Source organism: Microtus pennsylvanicus, chromosome 8, assembly GCF_037038515.1.
Source record: "Microtus pennsylvanicus isolate mMicPen1 chromosome 8, mMicPen1.hap1, whole genome shotgun sequence".
Classification (NCBI taxonomy): Eukaryota; Metazoa; Chordata; class Mammalia; order Rodentia; family Cricetidae; genus Microtus; species Microtus pennsylvanicus.
In genome coordinates this window covers 23,888,675-23,914,487 of record NC_134586.1, presented here as the reverse complement: position 1 = coordinate 23,914,487, position 25,813 = coordinate 23,888,675, and the positions used below count along the sequence as shown (strand labels likewise).

At 51.1% G+C, this 25,813-nt stretch overlaps 4 protein-coding genes across 9 annotated transcripts; 2 read left to right on the top strand and 2 right to left on the bottom strand.

The window, feature by feature from the left end:
• The first annotated feature begins 1,187 nt into the window (after positions 1-1,187).
• On the top strand, positions 1,188-3,174 carry Spsb2 (splA/ryanodine receptor domain and SOCS box containing 2). 4 transcript variants are annotated; one of them, XM_075982803.1, is made up of 3 exons: positions 1,188-1,334; positions 1,780-2,522; positions 2,811-3,174. In XM_075982803.1, the coding sequence occupies exons 2-3, from the start codon at positions 1,859-1,861 to the stop codon at positions 2,939-2,941; spliced, it is 795 nt and encodes a 264-aa protein (XP_075838918.1). In that variant the 5' UTR covers positions 1,188-1,334; positions 1,780-1,858; the 3' UTR covers positions 2,942-3,174. The 4 variants fall into 4 exon arrangements, with proteins under 4 accessions (XP_075838918.1, XP_075838915.1, XP_075838916.1 ...); XM_075982800.1 differs by lacking the exon at positions 1,188-1,334 and adding an exon at positions 1,429-1,547; XM_075982801.1 differs by lacking the exon at positions 1,188-1,334 and adding an exon at positions 1,437-1,582.
• A 90-nt stretch (positions 3,175-3,264) lies between these two features.
• Positions 3,265-6,632, bottom strand: Tpi1 (triosephosphate isomerase 1). Its single transcript, XM_075982799.1, has 7 exons — positions 6,403-6,632; positions 5,159-5,282; positions 4,994-5,078; positions 4,787-4,919; positions 4,242-4,327; positions 3,943-4,030; positions 3,265-3,822 (listed from the first exon to the last, which is right to left on the bottom strand). The coding sequence occupies exons 1-7, from the start codon at positions 6,626-6,628 to the stop codon at positions 3,704-3,706; spliced, it is 861 nt and encodes a 286-aa protein (XP_075838914.1). The 5' UTR covers positions 6,629-6,632; the 3' UTR covers positions 3,265-3,703.
• Positions 6,633-7,363: 731 nt separating this feature from the next.
• Usp5 (ubiquitin specific peptidase 5) lies at positions 7,364-22,142 on the bottom strand. 2 transcript variants are annotated; one of them, XM_075982792.1, is made up of 20 exons: positions 21,688-22,142; positions 18,901-19,026; positions 17,834-17,900; positions 17,572-17,705; positions 17,281-17,426; positions 16,832-17,016; positions 16,103-16,197; positions 15,265-15,458; positions 14,423-14,494; positions 14,036-14,123; positions 13,792-13,917; positions 13,097-13,250; positions 12,700-12,874; positions 12,045-12,133; positions 11,217-11,408; positions 10,625-10,768; positions 10,398-10,543; positions 10,043-10,196; positions 9,709-9,793; positions 7,364-7,990 (listed from the first exon to the last, which is right to left on the bottom strand). In XM_075982792.1, the coding sequence occupies exons 1-20, from the start codon at positions 21,796-21,798 to the stop codon at positions 7,897-7,899; spliced, it is 2,577 nt and encodes an 858-aa protein (XP_075838907.1). In that variant the 5' UTR covers positions 21,799-22,142; the 3' UTR covers positions 7,364-7,896. The 2 variants fall into 2 exon arrangements, with proteins under 2 accessions (XP_075838907.1, XP_075838909.1); XM_075982794.1 differs by having other exon boundaries at positions 11,286-11,408; positions 21,688-21,875.
• Positions 22,143-22,556: 414 nt separating this feature from the next.
• On the top strand, positions 22,557-25,643 carry Cdca3 (cell division cycle associated 3). Of its 2 annotated transcripts, none has more exons than XM_075982797.1 (6): positions 22,557-22,682; positions 22,902-23,046; positions 23,783-23,909; positions 24,707-25,000; positions 25,115-25,218; positions 25,339-25,643. In XM_075982797.1, exons 2-6 carry the CDS (start codon positions 22,927-22,929, stop codon positions 25,489-25,491), a joined length of 798 nt encoding a protein of 265 aa, XP_075838912.1. In that variant the 5' UTR covers positions 22,557-22,682; positions 22,902-22,926; the 3' UTR covers positions 25,492-25,643. The 2 variants fall into 2 exon arrangements, with proteins under 2 accessions (XP_075838912.1, XP_075838913.1); XM_075982798.1 differs by lacking the exon at positions 22,557-22,682 and adding an exon at positions 22,800-22,820.
• Positions 25,644-25,813: the final 170 nt, after the last annotated feature.

Sequence of the window (25,813 nt, the reverse complement as noted above, 5' to 3'; positions counted from 1 at the left end):
TAGTAAACAGGACTTCAGTTTAATTCCCAGCATCCAAAAGGAAGCAATCACAAACACAACTTAGGATATTATTACGTCTAGATTTTATTTTTTAAGATTACTTTGTTTTGCTGGATGGTGGTGCTTCTCAGCACTTGGGAAGCAGAGGCAGGCAGATTTCTGAGTTCTAGGCCAACCTGATCTACAGAGCGAGTTCCAGGACAGCCAGGGCTACACAGAGAAACACTGTCTTGAAAAGAAAAAGATTCGTTTATTTTACATACGTATTCGTTTTTTGTTTTTTCTTTTGTGACTGTGTGTCTGTGCCACATTCATGTGGACGTCAGAAAAAGCATCAACTCTCCTGGAACTGGGATGTATGGATGGTCGTGTGCTGGAACCTGGACTGGGTCCTCAGAAAGAACAGCCACTGCTCTTAACCCCTGAGCCATCTCAGCAACCCCACACCTGAATTTTAAAAAGTTAAAATTAGCCATATGTGACTCATACCCCAATAATCCAAGTACTTGAAAGTGGGGCTAAGAGGAGCAGGAATCGAAGGCCATCTTTTGGCTGCACAGCCAGGTTTGTCCTAGGATGGGCTACAAGACACTATTTCAAACCCAACCAAACAATAACGAAAAAAGTTAAAAATAGGTCAACATTTAGGAGTCAGAGGCAGGCCGATCAATGTCTAGGGAGTTCTAGGCCAGCCAAAGTTACATAGCCGCTATTACGAAAAAAAAAAAAAGAGTTAAAGTTACCTGTAGCATTGTGGGGTATTTGAACTGTTATCAATAGGCATTTGAGGAGGTCAAAACTCAATGGCAATCTCCATGATAATGCAGCTAATGATCTGGCTTCACTCAAAACTGATCCTTGAAGCACATCTAGGAGAGGAGGTACCCACTAGTAGTCTCAAGAGGCTGAGGCAGGAGGATGAATGGCTACCACTTCAGAATCATAGGGAGACTCAGGGAAGAAACAGCCCCCACGTTCTACGAAGTGGGAGCAGTAGTTCAGAAAGGGTGTCAATGCCTCTTACTCTTAGGGTCTCGGAATGACTCGTCCAGGTAGCACAAAGGTCTCCAGTGGAGAACACTCTCCGTGGAGAAGCCAAGGCGATGATGTCATCAAAGGGTTAATTCTAGCCAGGGACGCGGGGGGCGGGGCGGGGCACGCTGCTGTTCAGGTGGCGTCGGAAAGATTAAGTGCTGTGAAAAGCCTCGCGTCGGGGCAGATCGAGTCCTGGGAGGGGACAAGAGGTTACCCATCCAGAGTGGGCTCCACAAATCATGCGCGCCTGTCCTCGGCTGGCATCACCACAGATTCTTTGCCTCGGTCTCTTGCAGCGGGTGAGGTTCCCACGGGGGGCGTGGCTGGGGAGCGCGGTCTGGGCGGGGGCGAGAGGGTTAACCACCCACCGAGTCCCGGGGCGGAGCGCGGGCGGGCGTTCGGCGTGCCCGCTGGAGCCGGAAGCGGTGGCGGGTCAGGGCGCGTCTACCCTACCCTACCCGTGTTGGTCTGTGCTTCGGCCGAGGTCCCCGCGGGCTGGAGAGCCCAGCAAGGTGACGCTTAGGGACGGCAAGGGGGAAGGCCTTTGGTGAGGTCTGAGGGGCACACTTGTGAGAATCTTGGAGGGGGGCGCGGGGCAGATGGGGTGAAAGCAGAGTGATGGATCCAGGAGGGTTGGGGGACCAAAAGTAAGCAGGCTGGTTGGCACACACTGGTGAACGGATGACGTGAGCGGAGGGAAAGATGCTGCGCTTCACAGTCGGTTCTCTTTCCACACCGCTCCAGGGGAAGATCCGGAGTTCAACTTTCAGAAGAGAGACGCCCCAGCAGGTCTGTTTCGAGGATCCCTTCAGCTGCTCACCTCATGGGCCAGACGGCCCTTGCAAGGGGCAGCAGCAGCACCCCCACCTCCCATGCTCTGTACTCTGACTTCTCCCCTCCCGAGGGCTTGGAGGAGCTCCTGTCTGCACCCCCTCCTGACCTAGGGGCCCAACGGTGCCACGGCTGGAATCCCAAGGATTGTTCCGAGAACATCGATGTCAAGGAAGGGGGATTGTGCTTCGAGCGGCGCCCTGTGGCCCAAAGCACCGATGGGGTCCGGGGAAAGAAGGGTTACTCGAGGGGCCTGCATGCCTGGGAGATCAGCTGGCCCCTGGAGCAGAGGGGCACACATGCTGTGGTGGGCGTGGCCACTGCCCTCGCCCCGCTGCAGGTTGACCACTACGCGGCGCTTTTGGGCAGCAACGGCGAGTCGTGGGGCTGGGATATTGGGCGGGGCAAATTGTATCACCAGAGTAAGGGCCTGGAGGCCCCCCAGTACCCAGCCGGACCTCAGGGTGAGCAACTAGTGGTGCCAGAGAGACTGTTGGTGGTTCTCGACATGGAGGAGGGGACTCTGGGCTACTCTATTGGGGGCACGTACCTGGGACCAGCCTTCCGTGGACTGAAGGGCAGGACCCTCTATCCCTCTGTAAGCGCTGTTTGGGGCCAGTGCCAGGTCCGCATCCGCTACATGGGCGAGAGAAGAGGTGAGACCTGGCCTAGGTGTGGGGAGAGAATTGCCACTCCTGGCAATGGTTTGGGATGGAAACTCACGCTTGGGCCACAGGAAGGGGGCTTTAAGTCACTTTGGCTTGTCACTTGGATAACTAGCTTCACTCCCAGGCCTTACTGGCTGTGTGGTTTGGAAATTCAGAGCCTCAGATCTCCTCAGGTGCAGGCAGACCTGAAGGAATAAGGAGCCTGAGTGGGACCTTAGAGTTTGAGGATGTCTGACTGCAAATGCATCTCTACTGACCTTGCTTTCCTTCTCTCAGCCGAGGAACCACAATCCCTTCTGCACCTGAGCCGCCTGTGTGTGCGCCATGCGCTGGGGGATACCCGGCTTGGCCAAATCTCCACCCTGCCTTTGCCCCCTGCCATAAAGCGCTACCTGCTCTACAAATGACCCTTTGGCACCAGATTGTGCGGGCACCTGGCCACCATCAGCACGGTGGGGACAGGTGGAGAGGCACCATTGGCCTAGACCAACAACTTAAAAGTCAGTGAAGCTAAGGCAAGGAGAAGCTGGGCGCCTTCACTAACCCTTACAGAGGGCCAAGACAAGGAAGTGGACCTAAGGGCTGTGGCAGCGTGCCACAAGAGATGTTTTTCAAGTAAAAAATGAGCGGTATTGTCAGAGCCTGTTTTGTTTTGTTACACCCCCTCCCCCAGAGTCCTGTCACTGTCTGAGAAATCATATGGAAACACGCGACGAAGATGACAAACTGCAAAGCTTAGGGCCAGGTGTTTATTTCCCTTACATGTAAGATGGTTCACAAACATGATACTAGGGCTTCGGCACTGTGGGAGAGGGGAACATGCCCGGCCTCTTAGGGCCAGAGGATCTCGACTTCAGTGTACACCAAGAAGGGAAGGAAAGGTGATTTCACTTTCCTGCCTCACCTGAAGGGACGATCAGTTCCACTCGTTCCGCCCTCCTCCCCGAGCCTTGGTGAAACAGGTGATGTATTTCATTCTTAGGTGGTAAAGGGATTGGCCTGGTCCCAACCATTACAGGGAGGTGGAAAAGGTTCAGGAAGGTACCAGCGTGGATTAGTACACAAGATGGGGCAGATGACATCAGAAGCATGTGACTGGTGGGAGCTGTTCCTAAGCTTCTGGGCAACCTAGTCCTGGCCTGGCAGAGGGCAGGGGACATGGACGGTGCTTATTGTTTGGCATTGATGATGTCCACAAATTCAGGCTTGAGGGAAGCCCCGCCCACGAGGAAGCCGTCCACATCAGGCTGGCATGCCAGTTCTTTGCACGTTGCTCCAGTCACTGAACCTGTAACAGAAACAGGAAGGCGGCTCGGTCAGGGATGGGTAATCCACTTAAACCCTACCTCTGTGGGGCCTCAGTCGATCTTAGCCCATTTCCATCCTGGCCAGGGCCAGACCCACTCACCTCCATAAATGATTCGGGTGCTCTGAGCCACCGCATCAGAGACATTGCATTTCAGCCAACCCCGAAGCTTCTCATGCACTTCCTGGGCCTAGAAAGAGAAGGTAGACCAAGTAAGACCTTTCCTGTTCATTCAAAGAGAAACAAACAAACAAACAAACAAAACCCATTGGTGCTTGGACAGGGTTTAGTTTCTGGAAAAGCCCTGGGATCAGAGAATAGCAAGGTCTAGAAATGAGCATCCTTGGGAAGTCACACTTCTTGGAGAGTTTGGGGACCCCCTGGGGCTCCTGGGCAGTTACCTGTTGAGGTGTTGCAGTCTTGCCAGTACCAATGGCCCATACAGGTTCATAGGCCAGGACCACTTTGCTCCAGTCCTTCACATTATCTGCAGGACAGAGACCAGGGCGAGAACAGTGAAGAGGAGGGAGCTGCCCAGCAAAGCTCTCTAGGGTGTAACAGTAATGGCCTGCTGCCCCCGGGGACCTTTTCTCATCACCTAGTTTTTTAAACAATTTATATGTGAGTGTGTGTATACATGTGGCACACATATGGAGGCCAGAGGACAACTGGCAGGAGTTGGTTCTCTCCTACCATGTGGGTCTGGGGGATCAAACAGGCCCTCAGCCTTGGCTGGAAGCACCCTTGCCCACAGAGCCATTTCACCAGCCCCTAGTGACGTTTGAAGGTAGGGTTTCCGCCTTCTGCAGGAACAGAAGCGGCAAGGACCACGCAAGTCACCCTCTCTTTTCCTGGCTCAACACAATCAGGCAGGTGGCAGGGTTTTTGACCTCCCCACCCATCTCGGCAGCCCTTGCTAGGCTCAAAGGTCCTTCTCCAGAGATACCTGCGATGACCTTGGTTTGCTCGAAAACAACCTTCTCGGTGATGCCAGCTTCCCTTTCATCTAACTTCTCCCCAATGCAGGCGATCACTCCGAGCCCCTCGGACAGGGCATGGGCTACTTTCTGCCCAATCAGCTGTTGAAGAAAAAATACAGTGAGCCAGCCCTCTCGGATGAAAGCATCCCTTACCTCCCCTCCTGCTTACCAACCTCATCGGACTCCCCGAAGACGTGCCTTCTCTCCGAGTGCCCCAGCACTACCCATGCAGCTCCTAAGTCTTTGATCATGCCAGGGCTAAAACAGATAAACACCAAGGTTCAGCAAGGAGCCTACAAGAAAACTGCCCTCTACGCCCCTCTCTGCCTCGGGTTCACCTGATCTCCCCAGTGAAGGCCCCATTGGTCACTTTGTAGCAGTTCTGCGCAGCCACAGCAATCTTGGGATCTAGCTTCTGCCTGGCGAAGTCGATGTAGGCGGTGGGGGGTGCACAAACCACCTCTGAGAATGAGATCAAAGAAAGCCTTCATTCTCCAGGCTAACTGTCATGCCTTCGCTTTCTTGGTTCTATTTTCCTCCCTTTTTCATTCCAGAAAGATGACCTTTGTCTACTACACAGCCCAGGCAGGGCCTGTACCAATCCCAGAGCTTTCCTAACGCTCCTGATAGGCCACGGCCCTTACCCTGCCCTCTGCTCTTTTAACAGCCATGGCTCTAATTTCCTCAGGCTATTCTGGGAATGGGCACCTCCTAGAGTCAGCATTCTCCGGGGGCCAATCCTTTCTAAAATAGCCCATCCCCACTTCTCCAACGCGGCAAGGATTTTTAGCTTAAGAAGACAGGCCAGTTACTGGAGTTTGTGTTGGGTTCTTTGGGAAATAAACGAGCAGACCATCAATACCCTTTGGTCATTCTCAAGGTTCTCTGATTTAGGTGGGTAGGAGGCGGAAGGATGGAGGATAGAGTCTGTGAGCAGCAGGGAGTTGAGCAGCTCCCAGAGACCTCGTGTTTTCCTATTTCCAGATTGAAGAGAGCGGTAGGATAGCTTTTCATTCCCAAACGGTTCAGCATGTTTGGCACCTGCCCCGTCCCTTAGAGGAAGGCAGCAGTGGCTCAGGCTGTGGAGGGGTAGAGAAGTAGGAGCCCCCAGCACAGAGGCCGAAGCTAGCTGCGACGCGGGGGAGGAGTTTCAGGCTACGTGCAGAGACGCACGGATCTAGAGAACAAGGGGGCAGGTAGCTGGGAGCCCGCGCAAGCTCAGCTTCCTCCTCCACACTCTGGAGGACACGTGCCCCTCTCCTTGATTATCCACCCGGCAATGGTTCCGCTTCTTAACCGTGGCCCCTAGCTGGTGCAGCCCCGGTCCACTCCCAGGGGCGACCTTCCACCCAGCCCCCACTCCAAGAATCCCTTTCCTGCTCCACGGGGCCAGGGCACCATTTAAAAGCCTTTCCAACCTCAGCACATCTCTTTGCTTCCCGGACACCAAATGGCCCATGTCCCTAGGCCAGCATCCAGGTCCACTCGGAAAGGGAGTAGGTGCTGCCACGCCCGATCTTCTCCCCCGCTCTCCTCCTCCCACCCCCCCGCCGCCGAGCCGCCGCTCCCAAATGGAGCTCACCGGTGTCTGCCGGCACCTTAGCCGCATTTAGGGTGCAAATGAGTTCTCCCAGGCACTTCTTCCTTCCATTCATCTTCCAGTTGCCCCCAACGAAGAACTTCCTGGAAGGCGCCATTGCGCTGGGACAGACTGGCTGAAGGTCAGTACGAGCGCACAGCCCGGGCCACTGGCCACTTATATAGAGCGCTGTGAAGCAGAACTCCTCCTTCTCCCCGCCCTCCGCCATGGTTAGCCCGGCCCCTTGCTGCTAGACCTTCCCCCTCTGCCTATCCACCTCCCGGTGTTTCGATACTCTGACGTTTCTCCTTTCTTGTAGCAACGTTCGAAGGGGTTCCGGGGGCTCAAACGTCCCGCCTGTTGTTCGACGGTTGTTATGTTGAGCCTTGCGCTCGGGGAAACCAACTTAGTGATTTTAGAAGACCAAAGGGTATTCCCGGTGGAGCTGACAGCAACAGGGCTCTGAACCAGTCTCATCGAGGCGGAGAGCGCCTTTCCAACTGAAAGTCCCCTTCCCCCCCCAGCACAAGGCAGAGCCATGGTTGGGGAGCCTTTTCAGCAATCACAAGGTAAGGGGTCCAAGTGTTTCACAAACGTCGCTGGTGATTACTGGACCTCTTGTCTTGGCCAAATGGAGTAGAGTTGGATATGTGGGGGGGGGGGGGAGGCAGATGGACCGCTGTCTTGTAAGGCCGCTAATACCAGTATGGACTGCCACCACCTGTTCTAGACCCCATTTCTCCAGGAACAGTGGGACCAGATCAAATTTCATGGTCAGCAGTGGGGGGATGCAGTCACTCTTCTGGAATTTCCCCCTTATTACACCCCCCCCCACACACACACAGTCCGTTTTCTAAGCACTTTAGAACTAGAGACAGAATTGCCCAGGGGTGGAGGCAGCTGGGCCTCTCTGAACATGCTTCCCAAGGAAAGTAAGTTCCCCCTAAAGAAACAAACAAAAGCAGCTAGTCATTACTTTTATTCACATCATGTATTTTGGCATTTTTCCAGAGGACCGAGGAGGCAGAAGGGCAAGGGGTGGAAGGTGTCCCTATTTTCCTCATATCCTTCTTTGCCCAACCACAAGGGAGCAAACACTTAAGGGGAGGGGACACAGTCGCTCCCTCCCCAGGAAGGATGCATAAAGCCACACTCACGCACACACAGATAGGACCCCTCCCCACTCCAGGGGCTGGGCCATCACAGAGAAGCAGAGAGAGCACTGTGGATTCCAGGGGAGGGGAAGGAAGCAACAAGGTCCCAGTGTGGACAGGCAGTTGGCCCCTTCCTGTCCCATCCCTGCTCTATCCCCAAAGTCTACTGAGTACCCCTCCTCTTTGCTTGGCCATTCTCCAATAGCCTCCAGCTCTTTCCAGCTGCTGGGGACAAAAAGAAAAAGGGTACAGAGCAGGGGGCTGAAGTCCATCCCTCAAACCCTGTCCCTCATGCCAGAAGGTCTGTCCCCTGCCCAAAGTGGTAAGGGTTGAGGGCAGGCTCTTAGCTGACCACTCTCTGGTAAAAGTAGATGTAGCCCAGGTCCTTGGGTGGCTTTTCGGAGGCACACACTTTCTGGTCATTGTAGATCACCCACCTGGGAAGTGGGAGGGACAGAGAAGGATAATAAAGGGCATGCCAAGTTGCATCATGTTCATCTCTGGTGCCCACCTGAGATCCCTGAGGTGTTTCTGGGCAAGGATCCCAACTTTCTTCATTCTATGTTGTGATCCCCAAATCTACATTCCAGCTAGGAGTCTGAAAGGAGCTTCAAAACCCCACACGCGTCTGCTCCCATTTGATGTCAGATTATGTATTTATTTAGAGACAGGACCCCAAGAGTTCCCCTGTCTTGGAATACTAGTAGACCAGGCTGGACACAAACTCAAGGATCTACCTACTTCTGCGTCCATAATGCTGGAATTAGATGTGTATACAACTACATCTGGCCAGGGTTCCCCCCCCCCTTTTCTCTGTGTAACAGCCCTGGCTATCCTGGAACTCACTCTGTAGACCAGGCTGGTGTCAAACTGAAAGAGCTCCAGCTGCCTCTGTCTCCTGTGTGCTGGTATTAAAGGTGTGCACCACCATGCCTAGCCAGATTGTATTTTCAAAAATTACAATTATTTATTTTGCACTAATATGCACTTGAACCATGGTGTGTTTAGAGGTCAGAGGGCAGTTTTCTGATTCTGGGATCTAACTTAGGCTGTAAAGATTGACAGCTAGTGCCTTTATTCACTAAGATCTTGTCAGCCTGGACTGTATTTTTTATAATCATCTTCCACCCATTCTTGTGAAGCTGGAGAAACCAGAGAGACCAATGTTTTCTATCCCTCTTTCTTTTTTTTTTTTTTTTGTTTTTCGAGACAGGGTTTCTCTGTGGTTTTGGAGCCTGTCCTGGAACTAGCTCTGTAGACCAGGCTGGTCTCGAACTCACAGAGATCCGCCTGCCTCTGCCTCCCGAGTGCTGGGATTAAAGGCGTGCGCCACCACCGCGCGGCTCCTTTTCTTCTTTTTTAAAGACTTATTATGTATACAGTGTTCTGCCTGCATGTATGCCTGCACACCAGAAGACGGAAATAGATCTCATTACAGATGGCTGTGAGCCACCATGTGGTTGTTGTGAATTGAACTCAAGTCCTCTGGAAGAGCAGCTAGAGCTCTTAACTGCTGAGCCATCTCTCCAGCCCTTTTTCTTTTTTAAAAAAGGATTTTTAAAGTGTGTGTGTGTCTTTGGGTGTCTGCACATAAGTAATGGTGCTCATGAAGGCCAGAAGGTGCCAGATCCTTGGAAGTAGAGTGACGTACGATGGCTGTTAGCCTCCATTTGGGTGCCCAGAACTGAAGCAGGTCTTGTGATCTTAACCAATGAACATCTCTATAGCCCACCCTACCCCCTTTGGAGACTGGGTCTCATACAGCCCAGGCTCACTTAATTCATTCACCATGGAGCCAAGGATGGGCTTCAACTACTGGTTCACCTGGCTCCATTTCCAATGCTAGCACTGCAGCCAGAGCCACCACAAAGCTATTGATTAGCCAGCATTTTCACTGAGTAATAACAGTCTTTGCCACAATTGTTTAACTTTGATGCTGGCACAGGCAACTCATAACCAGCAGATGACTATGCACTAGTAAAACTTCACTTACAAAAGCAAATAGCCAGAGTAAGCCCTGGGGTACGGCTTGCCTACCCGTGTGGAGGCATTTTTTTCCTGCCTTCTCCCACAAATATTCTAGAGACTTCCAGGCTGCCCTTCCTCATTCCCACCAGCACCTCTTCATTCACAGTGCATATTGCTAGCCACTTACCTGCCTTCCTTCTTGATGTGGCAGACATAGTGACCACACATAGTAGAAGTACCCATGTGACTGATGAAGGCAAAGAGCTGATACTCTGGGGAAGAAAAGGAGGATAAAGCAGAGGAGAAAATACAATGTTCCGTGTGACAGTAACAGCTCAAACTCAGGACGAGAATTTCAGGGAACAAGGGCCAAGGGTATCTCCGCTCCTAGAATTCCACCCTCACAAGCCCCATAAGAGAGGCAAAGCTTCTAACCCTCAGATCGGGGGACAGGGCTCTAGGATGAGGGGCCTGGTGCAGCAGATAGCCTCAGGATTGCCTTGATCCTTGGAGACACTCACTTCCAGAACCATCCCGGACTTTAGGTCCCACTGGCACAGACTCAGAGATGGAGTCAGCAGCTGAGCGTCCCTCTGAGATATCCATAGCAGCTTCTGCATCGAGGTCGTCAATGTGACTGAAGATCCAGTCTACAGCCCGTTCTAAACTATTGTTCTTGAGAGGAGGGAAGTATCACATTTACTACCAAGTCAGGTGGGCTCACCAACACTGTGGCTATCACAATCACACGAGGGCAGCCAGCGTCAACCACACTACACTGGGTTTTGGTACCACTAACCAAAGCTGTTAATACAACCTTACTCCCACCCCCACTTTTCCCCACGAGCTCCAAGTCCTTAGCTGGGGCAGCCATACCGTGGCCCGCAGAGCTTTCAGGGCCTGGTCCCTTGAGAAGCCCATGGAAACAATGGTGGTCACACAGTCCTCTGGTGGGGGATCAGCTGCTGCACTTGTGGAGCCAGGCCCACTGGAGCCAGGCAGGATGAGGGGATTTGCAAAATCTGTGGACGCAAAGGGATGAGTGTTTGAGGTAGGGGAATGGATGGAAGCCCTGTCCCATCCGGCTACCCACCTCTGCCTACCTGGATCATCCATGTGTGACATAACCCAGTTCATGGCTGCTTCGGCCCCACTGTTCCCTGTATAGTAGACAGCTTTCCGGCAGGCATCCATAGGGAAGCCCATTTCCACCAACTGTATGATGACGGATTCATCCAGCATGGGCGCTGTGGTAGAACGGCAGGCACTATGACTTACTGCTACTGTTTCTGTGTGTTCCTTTATCCTCTCACATGCCAAGCCTCTAGCCTTTTCCCAATTACCTACACGTTTTTCTCTTCCACAGACAGGTATTCATATCAGAACTAAAAATAACCACAAGCAAAATGTGGACCTGGTATCCCAAAGGAGATTGATTTTCTGCCATTTAGGAAGTATAATATCCCTTCCCAAGCCAAACCAAGGAAACAACAAAGATATAGGAGATTAGCCAAGGCTACAGACATCCATCTTAAGAATGCAGCTGGGAGTATTGTAGCCAGTCTTCACATCCAATAAAGGTACAGAGAGAATTCGACAGGGAGGACAGGAGAAACATAAAGGATGGTGGGAAATGCAGAGAAGCCCTCCCCCATTAGTAAGGGAGAGAGACAGGCAGGAAGAAGAATCACTAACATGTCGGAGAGGAGAAGTGAGGGGAGCAGAAGGAGTCTTCGTCTTCGTTGCCATAGAAACCAAGGCTACCTTTGGGCTCATCCGGAGTGACCAGGGGTGGGGCAATGTCAGGCAGCTCTTCCTCTCCTGGCTGTAGCCCTGCGCCCCTCAACTGGGAGATGTCTAGCTCCTCTGGCATCTCAATGGACACATCTGTAATTGGAAGGGGCAGGAAAAGAGTGACTTCAGCAGCTCCCTAATGCGCATCAGCACAGGCACAGCAGACCCTCAGGCTCCTGTCCTATGTTCTTGAACTGCTCTTCGTAGTTCCAACCTTGGGACACATGTGGAAATCTAGGAGTCAAGAGACCTATATTCTGGTCCTAATTCTACTACCATCTGAGCTACAGACAGGCCAGGGACCTCTCACAATCACCTTACACATCTGAAGATCTCAATTTCCTTATCTAGAAAATCAAGATAAACCAGTTATGTCAAGTTAGAGACAAAGATCTGTAAGATCTGCTTCAAGATTATCACAATAAGAACTTATCAACTAGAAAAATTATAACTATAAAATCAGTTGTAAATCACAACTATCAAAATGGCTTTAGCTAGGAATCATGGCACATGCCCTTAATCCCAGCATTTGAGAAAAATTCAGGCCAGGCAGGGTTACACTATGAGACCCTACCTTAAAAACAACAACAAAAAACCCCAAAAAAGTTTTAATCACTCTTTTCAAACTAGATACATTTTGAAACATACACAGAATGTTTCCTTGATACATGTTAAGACTATCTTGTTCTAGGGCTTTCCACATTACCATCCTCACCCCAACCAGCATACCTAGTTTCTTGGGCACCCAGTCTAAGCCAAAGGTGAACTTCTTGATCTGGATGACCAGGTAGTCAGGGAAGGAGGCAAACCGTGTAGTCCTGCAGAAAGAAAATGTGCTAGTACCCCAGGATGCTCCTTCCTCTACCTGGATCTGGACTCTCTAGTAAAAATCCAGGATCCCAGAAGATACTCCCCTCTCTTCTCGCCTGAGTAGGGGTTAGGGGAACTGCAAGAGCCAGGAAGAGGACTATTTGGCAGAAGCAGCAATAAGCTGGGGACTTGGTCCTAAAACTAAAGCACCTCTTCAGTTCTCTAGGTCATGCCAGTGGCCAAAAGCAAGCTATCTGCTACAAGTCCGATGACCCTTCAGCTAACACAAGTGCCTATGCTCCGGCATAATGGGGAGGATGTGCAGAGGCCACATTGGAAAAAAGCCCTCACTATCAAAGAGGAAGTGTCAGGAAAGGATAAGGTAACAGACACAGTCATCACCCGTGTCTATCCTGCTGGGGTCTCCTGGTCCGCTCAGGAACAAACCCCCGGGTCCAGGGGATTTAATCCTGAGATCTTAACTAAAAGGGATGAGCAAACAGCCAAGAGACAAATGTCTTTGATGATTACCCCACCAAAGGCCTGCAGCTCAAACCCAGGCCAAAGGACATACTTGACAGCTACTGATTTCGCCTGTAGGGCTGTACTCCAGAAGTCGTCCACCTGCTCAGGGGCCCCATAGGCTTCCAAGCAGGAGCTGAAGGGCACCTGGGCCCGGACCAGTTCAGGCAGTGGTACTTTCTCCTCTTCAGCTTGCCGCTTCTTCTCTTCATACTCTAGAAGCTCCTCTGGTGAAAGAATTGGGTGGTGTATTCTTAGAGGATGTCCTTGTCCTCTGTTCAGCTTTACCCTTTACTCCTGTTTCTTTACCCTACCAAAGCCCACTGGACGCACGGCCCATGTACCCTGCTGCTCATCACGACAGCGCTAACAAGCCCACTCCCACTGTGGTCCTGCTTCAGACCCCCAGCCTTCATTCATACCAAGGCCTTGCTGAGCAAGCAAGTTACCTTTGTTAAGGGCTGCGTCCATGGGCACAGGCAACTGCATGATGTAGTCAACTCGCTGAGTGTACTTAACCTTCTCTGTGGCCAGGCATTTGATCTTTTCTTCCACCAAGAAGCGGAAGACTTCATTTGGATTTTCAGAACTCCGGCAATTCCTCTATGGGAAACAGTCAGGATAGAAAAGTCTAGGCAGTCAGGGAACAAACTGAGGCTCAAAAAATTTATTAGGGAGCCAGTAGGGAACAACAGTGGATTACAAGACAATAGCCTAGGAGCACAGGGATGCAAACAGAGTAAAAGCTTCCCCTAACCAACCACCCTTAACCCCAATTCTGGCCCCCATAATACTCTACCTGTATTTTTCTAAGCAGTAAGTATTCTTGGGCTGGGGATGAACCGGGAACTCGGGCATGCTAGGCAAGTGTTCGACCTCTGTGCCCCACCTCCCAGCCCTCATTTGTCTTTTATTGTTGCTGTTGTTCTAAGCTTACTTAGGCTTATCACAAGAAGGATCACGGGTAAAGACCAGCACTTGTCTTGACTATTTTCCTCAGGTGCAACCACTAGTTGAGGGCAGGCTAAGTGCAGACAAACTGCTGAATTACAGGACTGGGTTTAAGGAGAGGAAGTAAGTGGGTACAAACTGAAGGCAAATGGGTGGACCAATACTAGCCTCTCTGCCATCATCCCATCCTTACCTCCACCATGTTGATAAGGTGAAGGAAGAATTCCTGGGCATCCTGCTGCCGATTCGTGGAGAACTCGGGGTGGCCTTTGCCAATGAGGGCCTTGAACATTCGAGGGGCAATGCCATCTTGAACTTCCTAGGCAGAGCCAAGACAGAGACTCAGTAGCCACCAACTGACCTAATTTGGACACCTCCCAGATCTTAGTTTCCCTATATAATTCTAAAATCTGAGAAGGATAAAATCCTAAAATTACCTTTTGTTCTGATACCTGCTCCCCATCACCTGACTCCAGGGCTGGCTTGGAGTATTCTCCAGAGAGAAGGCCATGGCCCAGCTTGGCCCTGCAGGTACAACCAAGAAAACTAGTTAGTGTCAGTCAACTGATGATCCTTGCAGCTGTCTGCATCTTTTCCCCTTGCTCATGACCTTACTTGAACAACTCTTAAAAATGTGTGTGTGGTGTTGTGGGGATGGGGACACCTGAGGCTGCATAGGAACTCAGCTCAAGAGACAGCCCACAGCTCCACAGCTTCTAACTGTCCGGGTCTCTACTAAGGCCCACCCTAGGCGAGCATGGTGCAGAAAAGTAGAAAGCTGTGATGCTCTCAACAGCCGTTGTACAAATGTCCTAGCTACATACACTTGGGTGCTGAAGTCTTGAGTAGGGTCTGATGGGGCATTCTGGAAGATCTTCTCCAATTTATCCACATACCTAGGAGGCAAAAAGAATAGCAGGACAAAGGACTAAATCATCTACAAATCCCAGGATCATGTTTTCCCTAGAGTTATAGTTAATTTCTCTGCAGCAACCTGTCCATCCTCCCTTCTCAACTAAGGAGAGCATGCACTGTGCTCAAGGCATTTTTCCTGCCTCTTTCCCAAGGCAAAGCCAAAGAAATGAGACTCCAGCCCAGGATCAGAATAAACAGAAGTCATATTCTTTTGTTCTTTTCTGCTCTATTACTGGGGAGTGTGTGCAAGGGCAGTTTTATAATATGTTCCCTTCATAGCACACCTGCCATAGTAGAACAGGGACTATTCTTTTTGTTTTTTAAAAAAGAGATTTATTTGTTTGTTTGTTTAGTATGTACAGAGTTCTGCCTACATGTATGTCTGCAGGCCAGAAGATAGCAGTGAATTTCATTACAGATGGTTGTGAGCCACCATGTGGTTGCTGGGAATTGAACGCAGGACCTCTGGAAGAGCAGGCAGTGCTCTTAACCTCTGAGCTACTTCTCCAGCCCAAACAGGGGCTGTTCTAAGAACGAGAGCAGGCACACAGATATGAAACAGCCCGAGGCCAGTGTGCAAAGAGACTGGCAACCAGGAGAGGAGCGAAGATGTTAAGAGGTATTTGGTTTCAGTTAACAAATAATTCTCTCAACTTCACGGTCCTCCTTAATTAAAAAATGTGGAAAAACTAAGCCATACTCAGGTTGCGCAGGCACATAGCCACAGAACACAGTAAAGAGAAGCACTCACTTCCTCTGGAAGTCAGGGATGCTGAAGAGCACCTGGACCACAGAGTTGAGGTAGCAGCTGTTCCCCAGGTTCCGGATGCCCGTGTAACCAGGCCCAAAGAGAGGCTTGAGTGGCACCCCCGACTCCTGGATCAGCTCCCATTCACCAATCCGCTGGTTCATGTCTATCTCCAGCTCAGTCATTGTCTTGTCCGTCTGCAGGGAAAGGGGCTTCAGACTGGGCAAGAAACTCAGCCCTGAAGTCTCCCAGAGTCTAGCGCAAGACATAGCCCAGGATTTACAGAATTAGGAGTCTGGGCAAGAAATATCAAGTAGTGTCTAAGATCCAGAATGGCAACCATCCTAGATCCATTAGTCACCAAGCCTTTGCTTGAATAAGGGAGTGCAATGACTGAGATTCCACTAGCTAAAATGTTTTTTCCCATTCTAAAGTCATTCCTACTCACCTTTACTTGAAGAACACTTCCTTAGAGAAATGTCCTGATGCCCTAGCCAGCCCAGGGCCTCTGCTACAAACTACGGTAGTGTCACATCATTGCCCATCGCTCAGACCACTCTCAAACCAGTAGTTTGCAATTATTCATTCATTCGTGAACATGACTGGGACCCGCCATGCTCCTAGGCCACGTCTATGAAACAAGGAGCACATCTACTTTACTCATCCGGGGCCCGGATGTAACAAGTATTTGGTAGTATTCACGGAATGACCAGTTGACTGTAGACTTCTCTTCAAGAGAAATCCATGCATCTTGGGGATTGGGTAACCTCAGCTTCAGGCACACAAGGGCCACAGAGGCAGGAAAGAGAATCTGGCACTAAAAGGAAGAGGGGGCACTCACCTTCTGCATCTTCAGCATGTCGATGCCAAAGTGGGCTAAGTGCTCTGCCAGGCTGGGATCCAGAACCATGTCATCCTCGTCGTATGAATACACGTCTAGAGCAAAAGGCAGACACAGTGTGGGCAGGGGACACAGGCTGGCACTGGCCTAGTCACCAATTCTACCTCCTGCCCAGCGGACATAGGACAGGCAGTAAGGATCCCCCTCTCGGCTCACTTGAGCATTAGTGAGGAACAAGCCCACCTGGGATTGGTTGTCAGAGGGAAAAGGGTTAAATAGGATGAGGGTGGGATTGTGATTTCCTTTTTAAATGCATGTGTGTGTTCAGGTGCGTGTGCAGGGTTTCTTCTTTTTCTCTCTGATTCTGGAGCTAGGTCTTATGTAGCCCAGGCTGACCTCAAATTCATTATGTAGTTGAGGATGACCTACACCTTCTGATCCTCCTGCCTCCACCTCCCAAGCACTGGGCTAACAGATATATTAGTGCACTACCATACCCAGTTTAATGCTGATTCCGATTCTGCCCTTGTACCACAAGTTACTACAGTTAAGACAGGCTTGGAAAGAGTTACTAAACAGATAATGACAGCTGTCTCTATGAAGGGGACTAGGATTGTGAAAGGAAGTAGTGAAATTTTAAATCTTTCCATTTTTGTATCAAGGGGATACATTTATGTCATATGAAATGAGTAAGTGGAACACATTAAGTGGGGAGGGGCAGGAGAGTACCAGCTCCATCGGGTGTGATGGTGCCCAGCTTAACAGCTAAGGGGTAGCCAGTCTCCCTGTAGTGCTCCACAGCATGGTTGTTGCCCCCACTGCCATCAAAGTAGCGTCGGCCACAGAGGATGGAGCCATCTGTCAGGTTGAGCCACAGGTTCTCTCTCATGTCACACTTGGAGCACTTCCAGCCACTAGCCCAGGGAGAAGAAAATTAGCTGAGTTCTGGGTTGGGAGTCTATCGGGGTGGCAGTGAGAAGGGGCTCTGCAGGCCCCAGCCAGTCCAAGAGACCATTCTTCTCTCTTCTGGCTGTACCCTGCATTGTTCGTCTTTCCCCACTTCTCCTTTCTGGTCTTGCTCCCTACCCTCTCTCTGACCAGCTCCAGCACAAGGGTGGCTGGCCTCTTTACCCTTCATTTAGGGATTGTGCCCAGATATGGGAGGAGGCAGGCCTCACCAGGGAGGGATCCGAGCAGGGTTGTCCAACTGCTTGAGATTGAAGGCATGCTTAGACACCTGACGGACTTCCCCATCCCAAGCCTGTACCTCCTGCTTTCGGGAGGCAGAATCAGCTGAGAGTAGGGCTTCCACTGCACTGGTCACCTGGAAGGAGCAGAGAGTCAGCAGGACCCAACCCCTACCCCTAGACCCTTTCTACCCTTGGTCTCCAGTTTTGTTAGTACTGTCCAAGCCACAACCACAGCAGCCCCTCCTGCCCTAGAGTCTCTGGGTAGGTAAGAGAACATACCCGATCTCTGACAATGTCGGGAAGCCCCCCCAACCCATCCCGGGCGATCTCCAGGTAATCTGGCAAAATGACAATCTTCACGTCCTCGTCATATTCGTACTTGTCCTCAGGAAGGTCAAACCCACCTTCAACACCTGGGGAGGACAGGGAAGAGGAAAAAAGGAGGGCAACTACCATTTGTCATTGTCTCTTCTCCAATTTGTCTCCTCCAGAGCGCTAAAGTCAATGGTCAGGTTTAGGGCTCTCCTAGCAGGTAGCTCACCAATTGCCAGCCGGGTGGGCTTCTTACGAGGTGGGTCCCCAGTGCCTGCACTAGTGTCCTCTTCTTTCTGCAACGAAAAGAGGTTCAGAGGGCCGGGTGTGATGGCACATGACTTTGTTCTCTAGCATTCAGGAGGCAGAGGAAGGATCTCTATGAGTACCAGGCTAGCTAAGGCTACACAGTAAGACTCTGTCTCAAAAAGACAAAAACAAAGAAAAAAGGAGGGTCAGGAGCAGTCATGAGCCCAGGGACAGAACAAATGAGGAAGATGGAGGGAAAGGAATGGTTAACTGGACAATGGAATGAAGATTAAAAACAATTATGGCAAGTTTTAGTAACAGAAATGAAAGCAGGTGAAAGAAAAGCAAAGGACAGTGGGGGAGTCAGAGGCGTGCTGGCTAGTTCTGTGTCAGTCTGTCACATGCTAGAGCCATCAGAGAGGAGGAGGCTCAATTGAGGAAATGCCTCCGTAACATGGGGCTGTAGGCAGCCTGTGGGCTGCACCCCCTCTGGTGACGGTGGGGGTCAAACAACCCTTTCACAGGAGTCACATATCAGATATTTCCATTAAGACTCAGAACAGCAGCAAATCCAGTGAGAAAGTGGCAATGAAAATAACTGTTTTAGGGTCGCCGCAACAGGAGGAGCTGCATTAAAGTGGTACAGCATCAGGAAAGTTGAGAACCACTGTTGTAGGGCATTTCCTTAATTAATGACTGATATGGGAGGGTCCACCCATTGTGGGTGCCACCTCTGGGCTGGTAGTCCTGGGTTCTGTAAGAAAGCAGATTGAGCCAGCTGATAAGCAGCACCCCTCCATGGCCTCTGCATCAGGTCCTCCCGGGTTCCTCCCCTCTCAGAGTTCCTGTCCTGACTTCCTTCAATGATGGACCATAGTGTGGAAGAATATGCCAAACAAAAAGTAATCCTTTCCTCCCCAATTTGCTTTTGGTCATAGTGTCTCATCATAGCAATAATAACCCTCACTAAAAGGAACAGACATACAAAACAGGCACCTGTGTAAAGTGTCTGGATGTCCCAGCCCATACCCTAGCCATTGGGCCTACCAGTCGCCGGGTCCTCCGGAGATGCAGGTAGACGCGCTGGCCTGTCTTGTTGAAATGTCTCTCCACATAGTGTTTCCCAAAGCCCAGGAATGTGTTCATGCAGATGTAGAGGCCACCCTCAGACTCCTGCAGGGCAACACAAGTGGGAAAACACAAGCAGGGTGAAGCCTGGACACGTGGGGAAACTATAGGTTTCCTAACACTGTGTGGCTCTTAGCAACTTATCCATCCTTCCAGGGCATGATGTATGGCTGAAGATCTCCCAGCATCCTCTAGGAGTTTGAAAACAGCCAACAAGCACATGAGGCAGCTGAACAACACCCCTCAGTCACTGATCTTTTGGCTCGTTATTGAGTGGGCTTTGAAGCTCACCTCTTCTTTGGCTCAGGAGATCCAGAAAGTGAATGGGGCTGGCAGTGTCAGGGACTACATTCAGAAGAAAAAGAGGTCCTTCTTGGGAGAAAAAAAGGCTTACACTTTCAGACCGATCACCAACCAGACCTCCTAGGCCAGAGGGGCAGAGCACACAGCACCAAGCAATACCCCTAACCCTGAGCTTGACAACAGCTAGACCTTTCCTTTGCCACACTCTACGAGAGGAAAACCCTGGCTCTAGAGGAAAATACCTGTTTGGGACTCACAGCTAAACATGAACCTAGATTATCAAGGTCATGAAGTCCATCATTTTACAGCCACTAGTTACCCGTAACCCATCCCTCTCCTCAGTAAGATCTCCACTGAAGCCCCATCAACCTGCAACCTCAAAGCCTGCCCTTTTTATTACTTTTATTTATTTTTAACACACAGTCCCCTTGTGTAACCTACACTGGCATGGAACTCACTGTGTAGCCTACGATGATGGAAACTTGTCCAGCTTCAGCCTCCCGGGGGCTGGCTGGGGTTACAGGTGTGTTACCACCACACCTGGCTGAGATATCTATTCCACCAACACTCTGGCAGCACTGGCTGATTTAGCTAGACTACAAAAAACTCAAGAACAGGGAAAACAAAGGCCATCATGCATCCCAAGGAGGGAAAGCTAAGCCAGCCTCTGTAACAGTGAGAAAGTGGGAGAGGAGCCTGGAGAATAAAGAGTCTGGTCTCAGACCCAGGGCTTTGAGCAAAGGCGTCCTTTTCCTGGAATAAAAGCTTCGTGGCCTTGAACACTTCCCACCGTGCTAGTGAAAGTAGGTCGTTATCTAAGACAGTTAGTGGACCAGTGCACCGTACACTAGGACAGTGCAGTGTTCACGGGCAAAGCATTTCTCACCAAAGGTCAACTACACTCTCTTTCTTCCAGACAGAGAATCAGAAGATAAACTGCAGAGTTTGTTACTAAATCAGGAAGGCTCTGAGATTTAGAATGGAAAAAGGGAAGGTGTTGGAAAATTACAAAACAAACAAACAAAAAAACCCTCACCTTTTCTGGGTCATTTAAAGTAGCTACTAAGGAGGAGACAAGAACAACTTTAAATTGCTGTAAGTGTAAAGACAGACCCACTGATGTCTACTTTCCCTCCTGGGAGGAAAGTGGGCACTCTCAAGTAATTAACTCTTCCGATGAAAATAAAAGGTGCTGCTTTCAGCCCGGATTGAAAACACCGGCCCTCTACGCCAGCAGTCCTCCTTTATTTCTACCAAGGCCAACTTGAGAGGAGCATAGCATTATCTGGGGCTTAGATCAAAGCCCAGCAAAGCAAGCAGACCACAAATCACAGTACTGGTCCTCAAGTGGGCATTACAGCAGGCTACTATACTCAGCGCTGGGGATGCACTAATGGAGCCCTTCCACTCTGACTTGCAGTTTTCAGGCCATGAGCTGGTCTGGCTGAATGCTCTGGGCAGGGCCCAACAACCGCTTGAGGGGAGGGGCTGTGAGGGGGGCGGATCCCAAGCAAACTGCAGCCCTTTCAATCCGGGCCCGGGGGCTCGGCTTCAGCTAAGGATGACACAGGGAGGCAGAACTGCGGGAAGGGAGGTAGGTATGAGGTGGAGCCTGCAGAACGTGAAGCACGGTGTGGGTGGCGGCTTTGTCTAAATAGACAGGAGTGGGAGCAAGATGGTAAAAGGCCTTAGCATCCTCCAGAGAAAGAAACCCTCTCCAGGAATACTTCAAAAGGGGTTGTCTCGGTAACCTGTGAAGGACGGAGGAAAAGGGAGGGGGACGCGGCCATAATTCACTTCCGAGAAGAAACGACTAGATCTTTCCACTGGGCGTTTTTCCTCCCCCCCTACCAGTGACCCTCCTCCCCATCCCCTATCCAAATTAACCACGAGTGGAGGATGCTTAACTAAGTTTTTCGCCCAAACTGGACTTCTTCACAGCCCTCTTCCAGACTAGAAGATGAGGACCACACCTTCCCAACCTCAACCCCTACCCAGAACAGTGGGGAGTCGCCCCTAGTCCTCCCACATGAAACTACAAAACCCGGAGAGCCATACGCAACGTGCAAGACCACCTCCAGGCTTTTTCTGGGTGTCTCCTGGGGGATGTAGTCCGCCGATCAGGTTCCAACTCTATCGTAGAATGGTAACAAGAAACAGGGACAACTACAATGCCCATAATGCTTCACGAGACCAGGAATAGGCCAACCGAGAGCTGTAGCTTCCGGGAATGGTAGTCACACTACAGCTTCAGATAATGAAAAGCAAAAGCAGAGAGTCGCGGGGAAAACTACAACTCCCAGGGTGCATCGCAAGGAGGCGGTAGCCCAAGGCTTGCAGGCCCGGCCGAATGACCACGGCGATGGAAGTCGTGGTCGCCGCGGGCATGGGGAATGGGCTTACCGGCGTGTCGAAGGAGAATGCGCACTCGTCTTTGTGGACCCGGTCTCCCGCCTTGGGGACACGAATCGTCGGTAACACTGAGAGCAGCGCCTCCTCACTCAGCTCCGCCATGACACCGGCAGCAGCTCCTCCTCACACGGCAGCTCCCACTGTCCCAGGTCCCTCCCTACTCCTGCTCTCGCGTCCAATGAGCACGACTCGCTAGGCGCATGCGCTAAAGGCAAGACGCGCGAGAACGGCAGTTGGCCTCAGCCTGCCGCCTGGTGCTCCGCCCTCCGCCCCACTCTTAGCGAACGCCAATGAAAACCTCTCCTGGCACAACTGATGGCCGAAAGGACCAATCGCGCTCTTCCAGGGCGGGGGCGCGTGTGGAGCCGCGGGGCGGGCGCGCTGCTGCGGGTCCACTGATTCAAGGACTCGTCCAATCTTTAAGTGAAGAGCAGAAACTGTAGGCTGTTTAACCCCATGAATTACTGAAACTTGTCCAATCGGAAAACAATCGGGCACTTGTCTTCTGGGTATTTGAAAAGCAGTAGCCAATGAGGCAGACTTTGAGAGATGTGAGTGATAACTTCGTCAACCAATAAGGATTGCTGTCTCGTATTAGGCAAACCATCCTAACTCAGCCTCCAGTCAGTTTTGCGCGTACGGCAGAATAACTCGCTCGCCCTATTTTGTTTAATAAAATCGAAAAGCTGAGAAGCACCCAGGGTCTCACGCCTACTGCTGACGGGCGGATACGGAACAAAAGTCCCCCTAGGCTCACCGAGGTACAAGCTAGTCATCACCCCATTGGCCAGCTCTCGTGATAGACATCCTCCAGACCGGAAGGCCATTGGTCTGGAGGGCGCGTTTCCCACACTGGCCTATGAGATTCTGCTTCGGCCCAGCCAATAGGGTCAGGGCAGGGGGCGTGGCGGGAAGTTTGAAACGCCTGGCTTTGGGAGTTGTTTTTCGAGCTGATAGTGTTCTCCCCGAGGTCGAGCTGGGGCCCGGTAAGCTATGCTAATTAGTGGCTAAATCGAGGCTCCAGCAGATCTGAATGCGCTGTTAGACGGCTCCGCTCATTGGCCCCTCAGAGGTTTCTGGGCCAGCGACCCTGAGGTTCCTCTGCTGGAAACTGGGACGATCGGGTGGGTCTGGGGTTAGAGGTCCGCCACGGTGGCTGTAAACTGAGTCGCTCCTGACTGGCGTCCCTTCCTCTGTCTACACAGCCGGGCGTCCCCACCGCTCGTGGAGATGGGCTCTACTCAGAGCATCTCAGGCACTCCAGCGCGGCCTCTGCCACACAACAAGCATCTGGCTCGGGTAGCAGACCCTCGTTCACCTAGCGCCGGCATCCAGCGCACTCCTATTCAGGTACGCTGGGCTGGGGTGGAGAATGAAGAGAAGCTGTCTGGATTCGTGGGCCTCTCTCTAGCCTGTTTCTGTGCCTGTCCTCATCCCCCTGCCACTGGAACCTTACTTTCTTCACCTACCCTTCTTTTGTTATTTATTTTTTGAGGTTCCGATATAATCTCATCATTTCTTTTTTTTATTTATTATGCATACACTATTCTGTCTGTGTGTGTGCCTGCAAGCCAGAAGAGGGCACCAGACCTCATTACAGATGGTTGTGAGCCACTATGTGGTTGCTGGGAATTGAACTCAGGACCTCCGGAAGAGCAGTCAGTGCTCTTAACCTCTGAACCATCTCTCCAGCCCTAATCTCATCATTTCTGTCTTCCCTTTTCTCCCTCCAAAACCTTCCTTTCTGTCCTTCAAATTTATGGTCTCTTTTTCATTTACCGACTTTCTGGGGTTTGTTGTTGTTTGTTTGTTTTTGAGACAGGGTCTCACTGGGAAGCCCTGACTGACCTGGAACTCACCATGTACACCAGGCTGGTCTCGAACTCAGAGATTGACCTGCCTCTGCCTTCCAATCCCTGGAATGAAAGGCTTGTGCCACTACTGTGCCTGGCAACTTTCTTCTTTTTTATTTTTTAATCTGCATCTGACAGGCTGCTTATCCATGGGCATTAGCAGTTCTGGCTGGGAATACGGGGAGGAGATAAAGTTCCGGGCCCAGGCTTGTTCTACCTTACGGTATTGACAGGTGGAGAGCTCCCCGCAGCCAAGTCTGCCAACAGAGCAGCCGAGCAGTCCTAAACTAGCCCAGGACCCAGACCCCCGCTCTCCTACTCTTGGCATTGCACGGACACCCATGAAGATCGGCGCTGCAGGTAAGTGATACTGATGAAACTGACACCTATCTAGGGTGCCGTCGAGACCATTTTTGTTTTACTGGTTTTTGTTATTTGCTTCTTTTTGTAGCTCTGGGGTTTGAGCCAAAGGTCTTGAGCATGCCAGGAGCCCCAGCCTCCTGCTGGACCCCTCACTTAATTTTTTTTTTAAGCATTTACGTGTATGGACAGACACCTGACGGCTCATGTGTGAAAGTCAAAGGGCAGCTTTAGGGGATCCAGTTCAGGTCAGGCTTGGTAACAAGCTCCTTTATCCACTAAGCTGGCCCTTTTTCCTTTCTTCCTTTCTTTAACCTTGAGGCAGGGTTTCCCTGTGAAACAGCCCTGGTTGTTCTGGAACACGCTTTGTAGACCAGACTGGCCTTGAACTCACACTCACAGAGTGTGCCTCTGCCTCTGCCTCCCAAGTGCTGGGATCAAAGGCCTGTGCCACCACTGCCTGACTTTTTTAAGACAAGGTCTTACACTGTAGCCCAGGCTGCTCCGGAAGTGAGGCAGTCCTACTTTAGCACGTGAGTGCTAGAATCGCAGGCACATGCTGCCAGGCCCAGCTGCCCTAGCCCAGTTGGGCCGAACCCCAGCCCTCCTTTTGTGTTCACACTTTACCCCCGAGCCCCACCCCAGCTCCGTCTCAATCTCCATAGCTTGTTTTCTCCTGCCTTGACTTTATTCTTTCCACTCCCTCCCCCATCTGAGCAGGGGTCTTCATTCTCCTCTCTGTTTTCCTCCTTGGTTTGTCTCAGAAGGCCACAGCTTGTTTTCTTTCTTCCCTCTAGACCCTCAGAGTCCCCTGGTGAGAGAACTGAGTGAAGTATTTGAGACCGAAGCTTCCAAGTCCAACTCCCCTGCAGAGCTAGCTCTGCCCCAGCAAACACCTTTATCTTCTGAACTGGACCTGCCTTTGGAGACTCAGTTATCCCTAGAGGACCAGTTGCTGCCTTGGAGCCAGCCTGAACTCCCCTCCAAACAGGTGTTTACCAAGGAGGAAGCTAAACAATCCACAGAAACCATAATTGCCAGCCAGAACTCAGACAAGCCCTCAAGAGATCCTGAGACTCCCCAGTCTTCAGGTACAAAATTGAAGAGCAGGATGGAGGGGAAAGAAGCTAGAATCACATCCTGGGATAGTGTAGGAAGAATAAGCCCAATTCTGAGTCCTTACTTGGACTAAACCTTTCTTCTAGGTTCTAAGCGCAGTAGACGGAAAGCAAACAGCAAGGTGCTAGGGAGATCTCCTCTCACCATCCTGCAGGATGACAACTCCCCTGGGACCTTGACATTGCGACAGGTAAAGGAAGAGGGAGAAAACTGTCACTATGCGTATCCAGCATTGTAGTCAGAGCCCTCGCCCCACTCTCCCCCCTCCCTCATGTGCCCTGGCCCTTGGCTCACACGCTGCCTTTTGCAGGGTAAACGACCTTCTCCTCTAAGTGAGAATGGTAAGGACCTAAAGGAAGGAGTCATTCTTGGAACTGGAAGATTCCTGAAAACTGGAGGAGCATGGGAGCAAAACCAGGACCATGACAAGGAAAATCAACACTTTGCTTTAATGGAGAGCTAGGTCCACGCTGGGTTCACCCAGAGTCTGGCGATAGTCTCTTCCCCAAGAGCACTGAGCAAAGTCAGGCTCCTCCCAGGCTACCACCTCTGGTACTTGGATGTTGTTTTGTTTTGTGTGTTTCTTTTCATATTAAAGGAGATGGTTTTAAATGATGCTTTAGGAAGTTAGACAAAGCTACACTGGGTCTTCTGTGTGTGTAGAATGGTAGCCTGGGGTCTATGGGCTCTGGATATCTCTCTACTGCCACTTCTAAGCCTCTTTTCTATGCCTTAAGTTTTGATGTTCTCCAAGGCTCTGCCCTTGGCCCCTCTTTCCTCTTCCC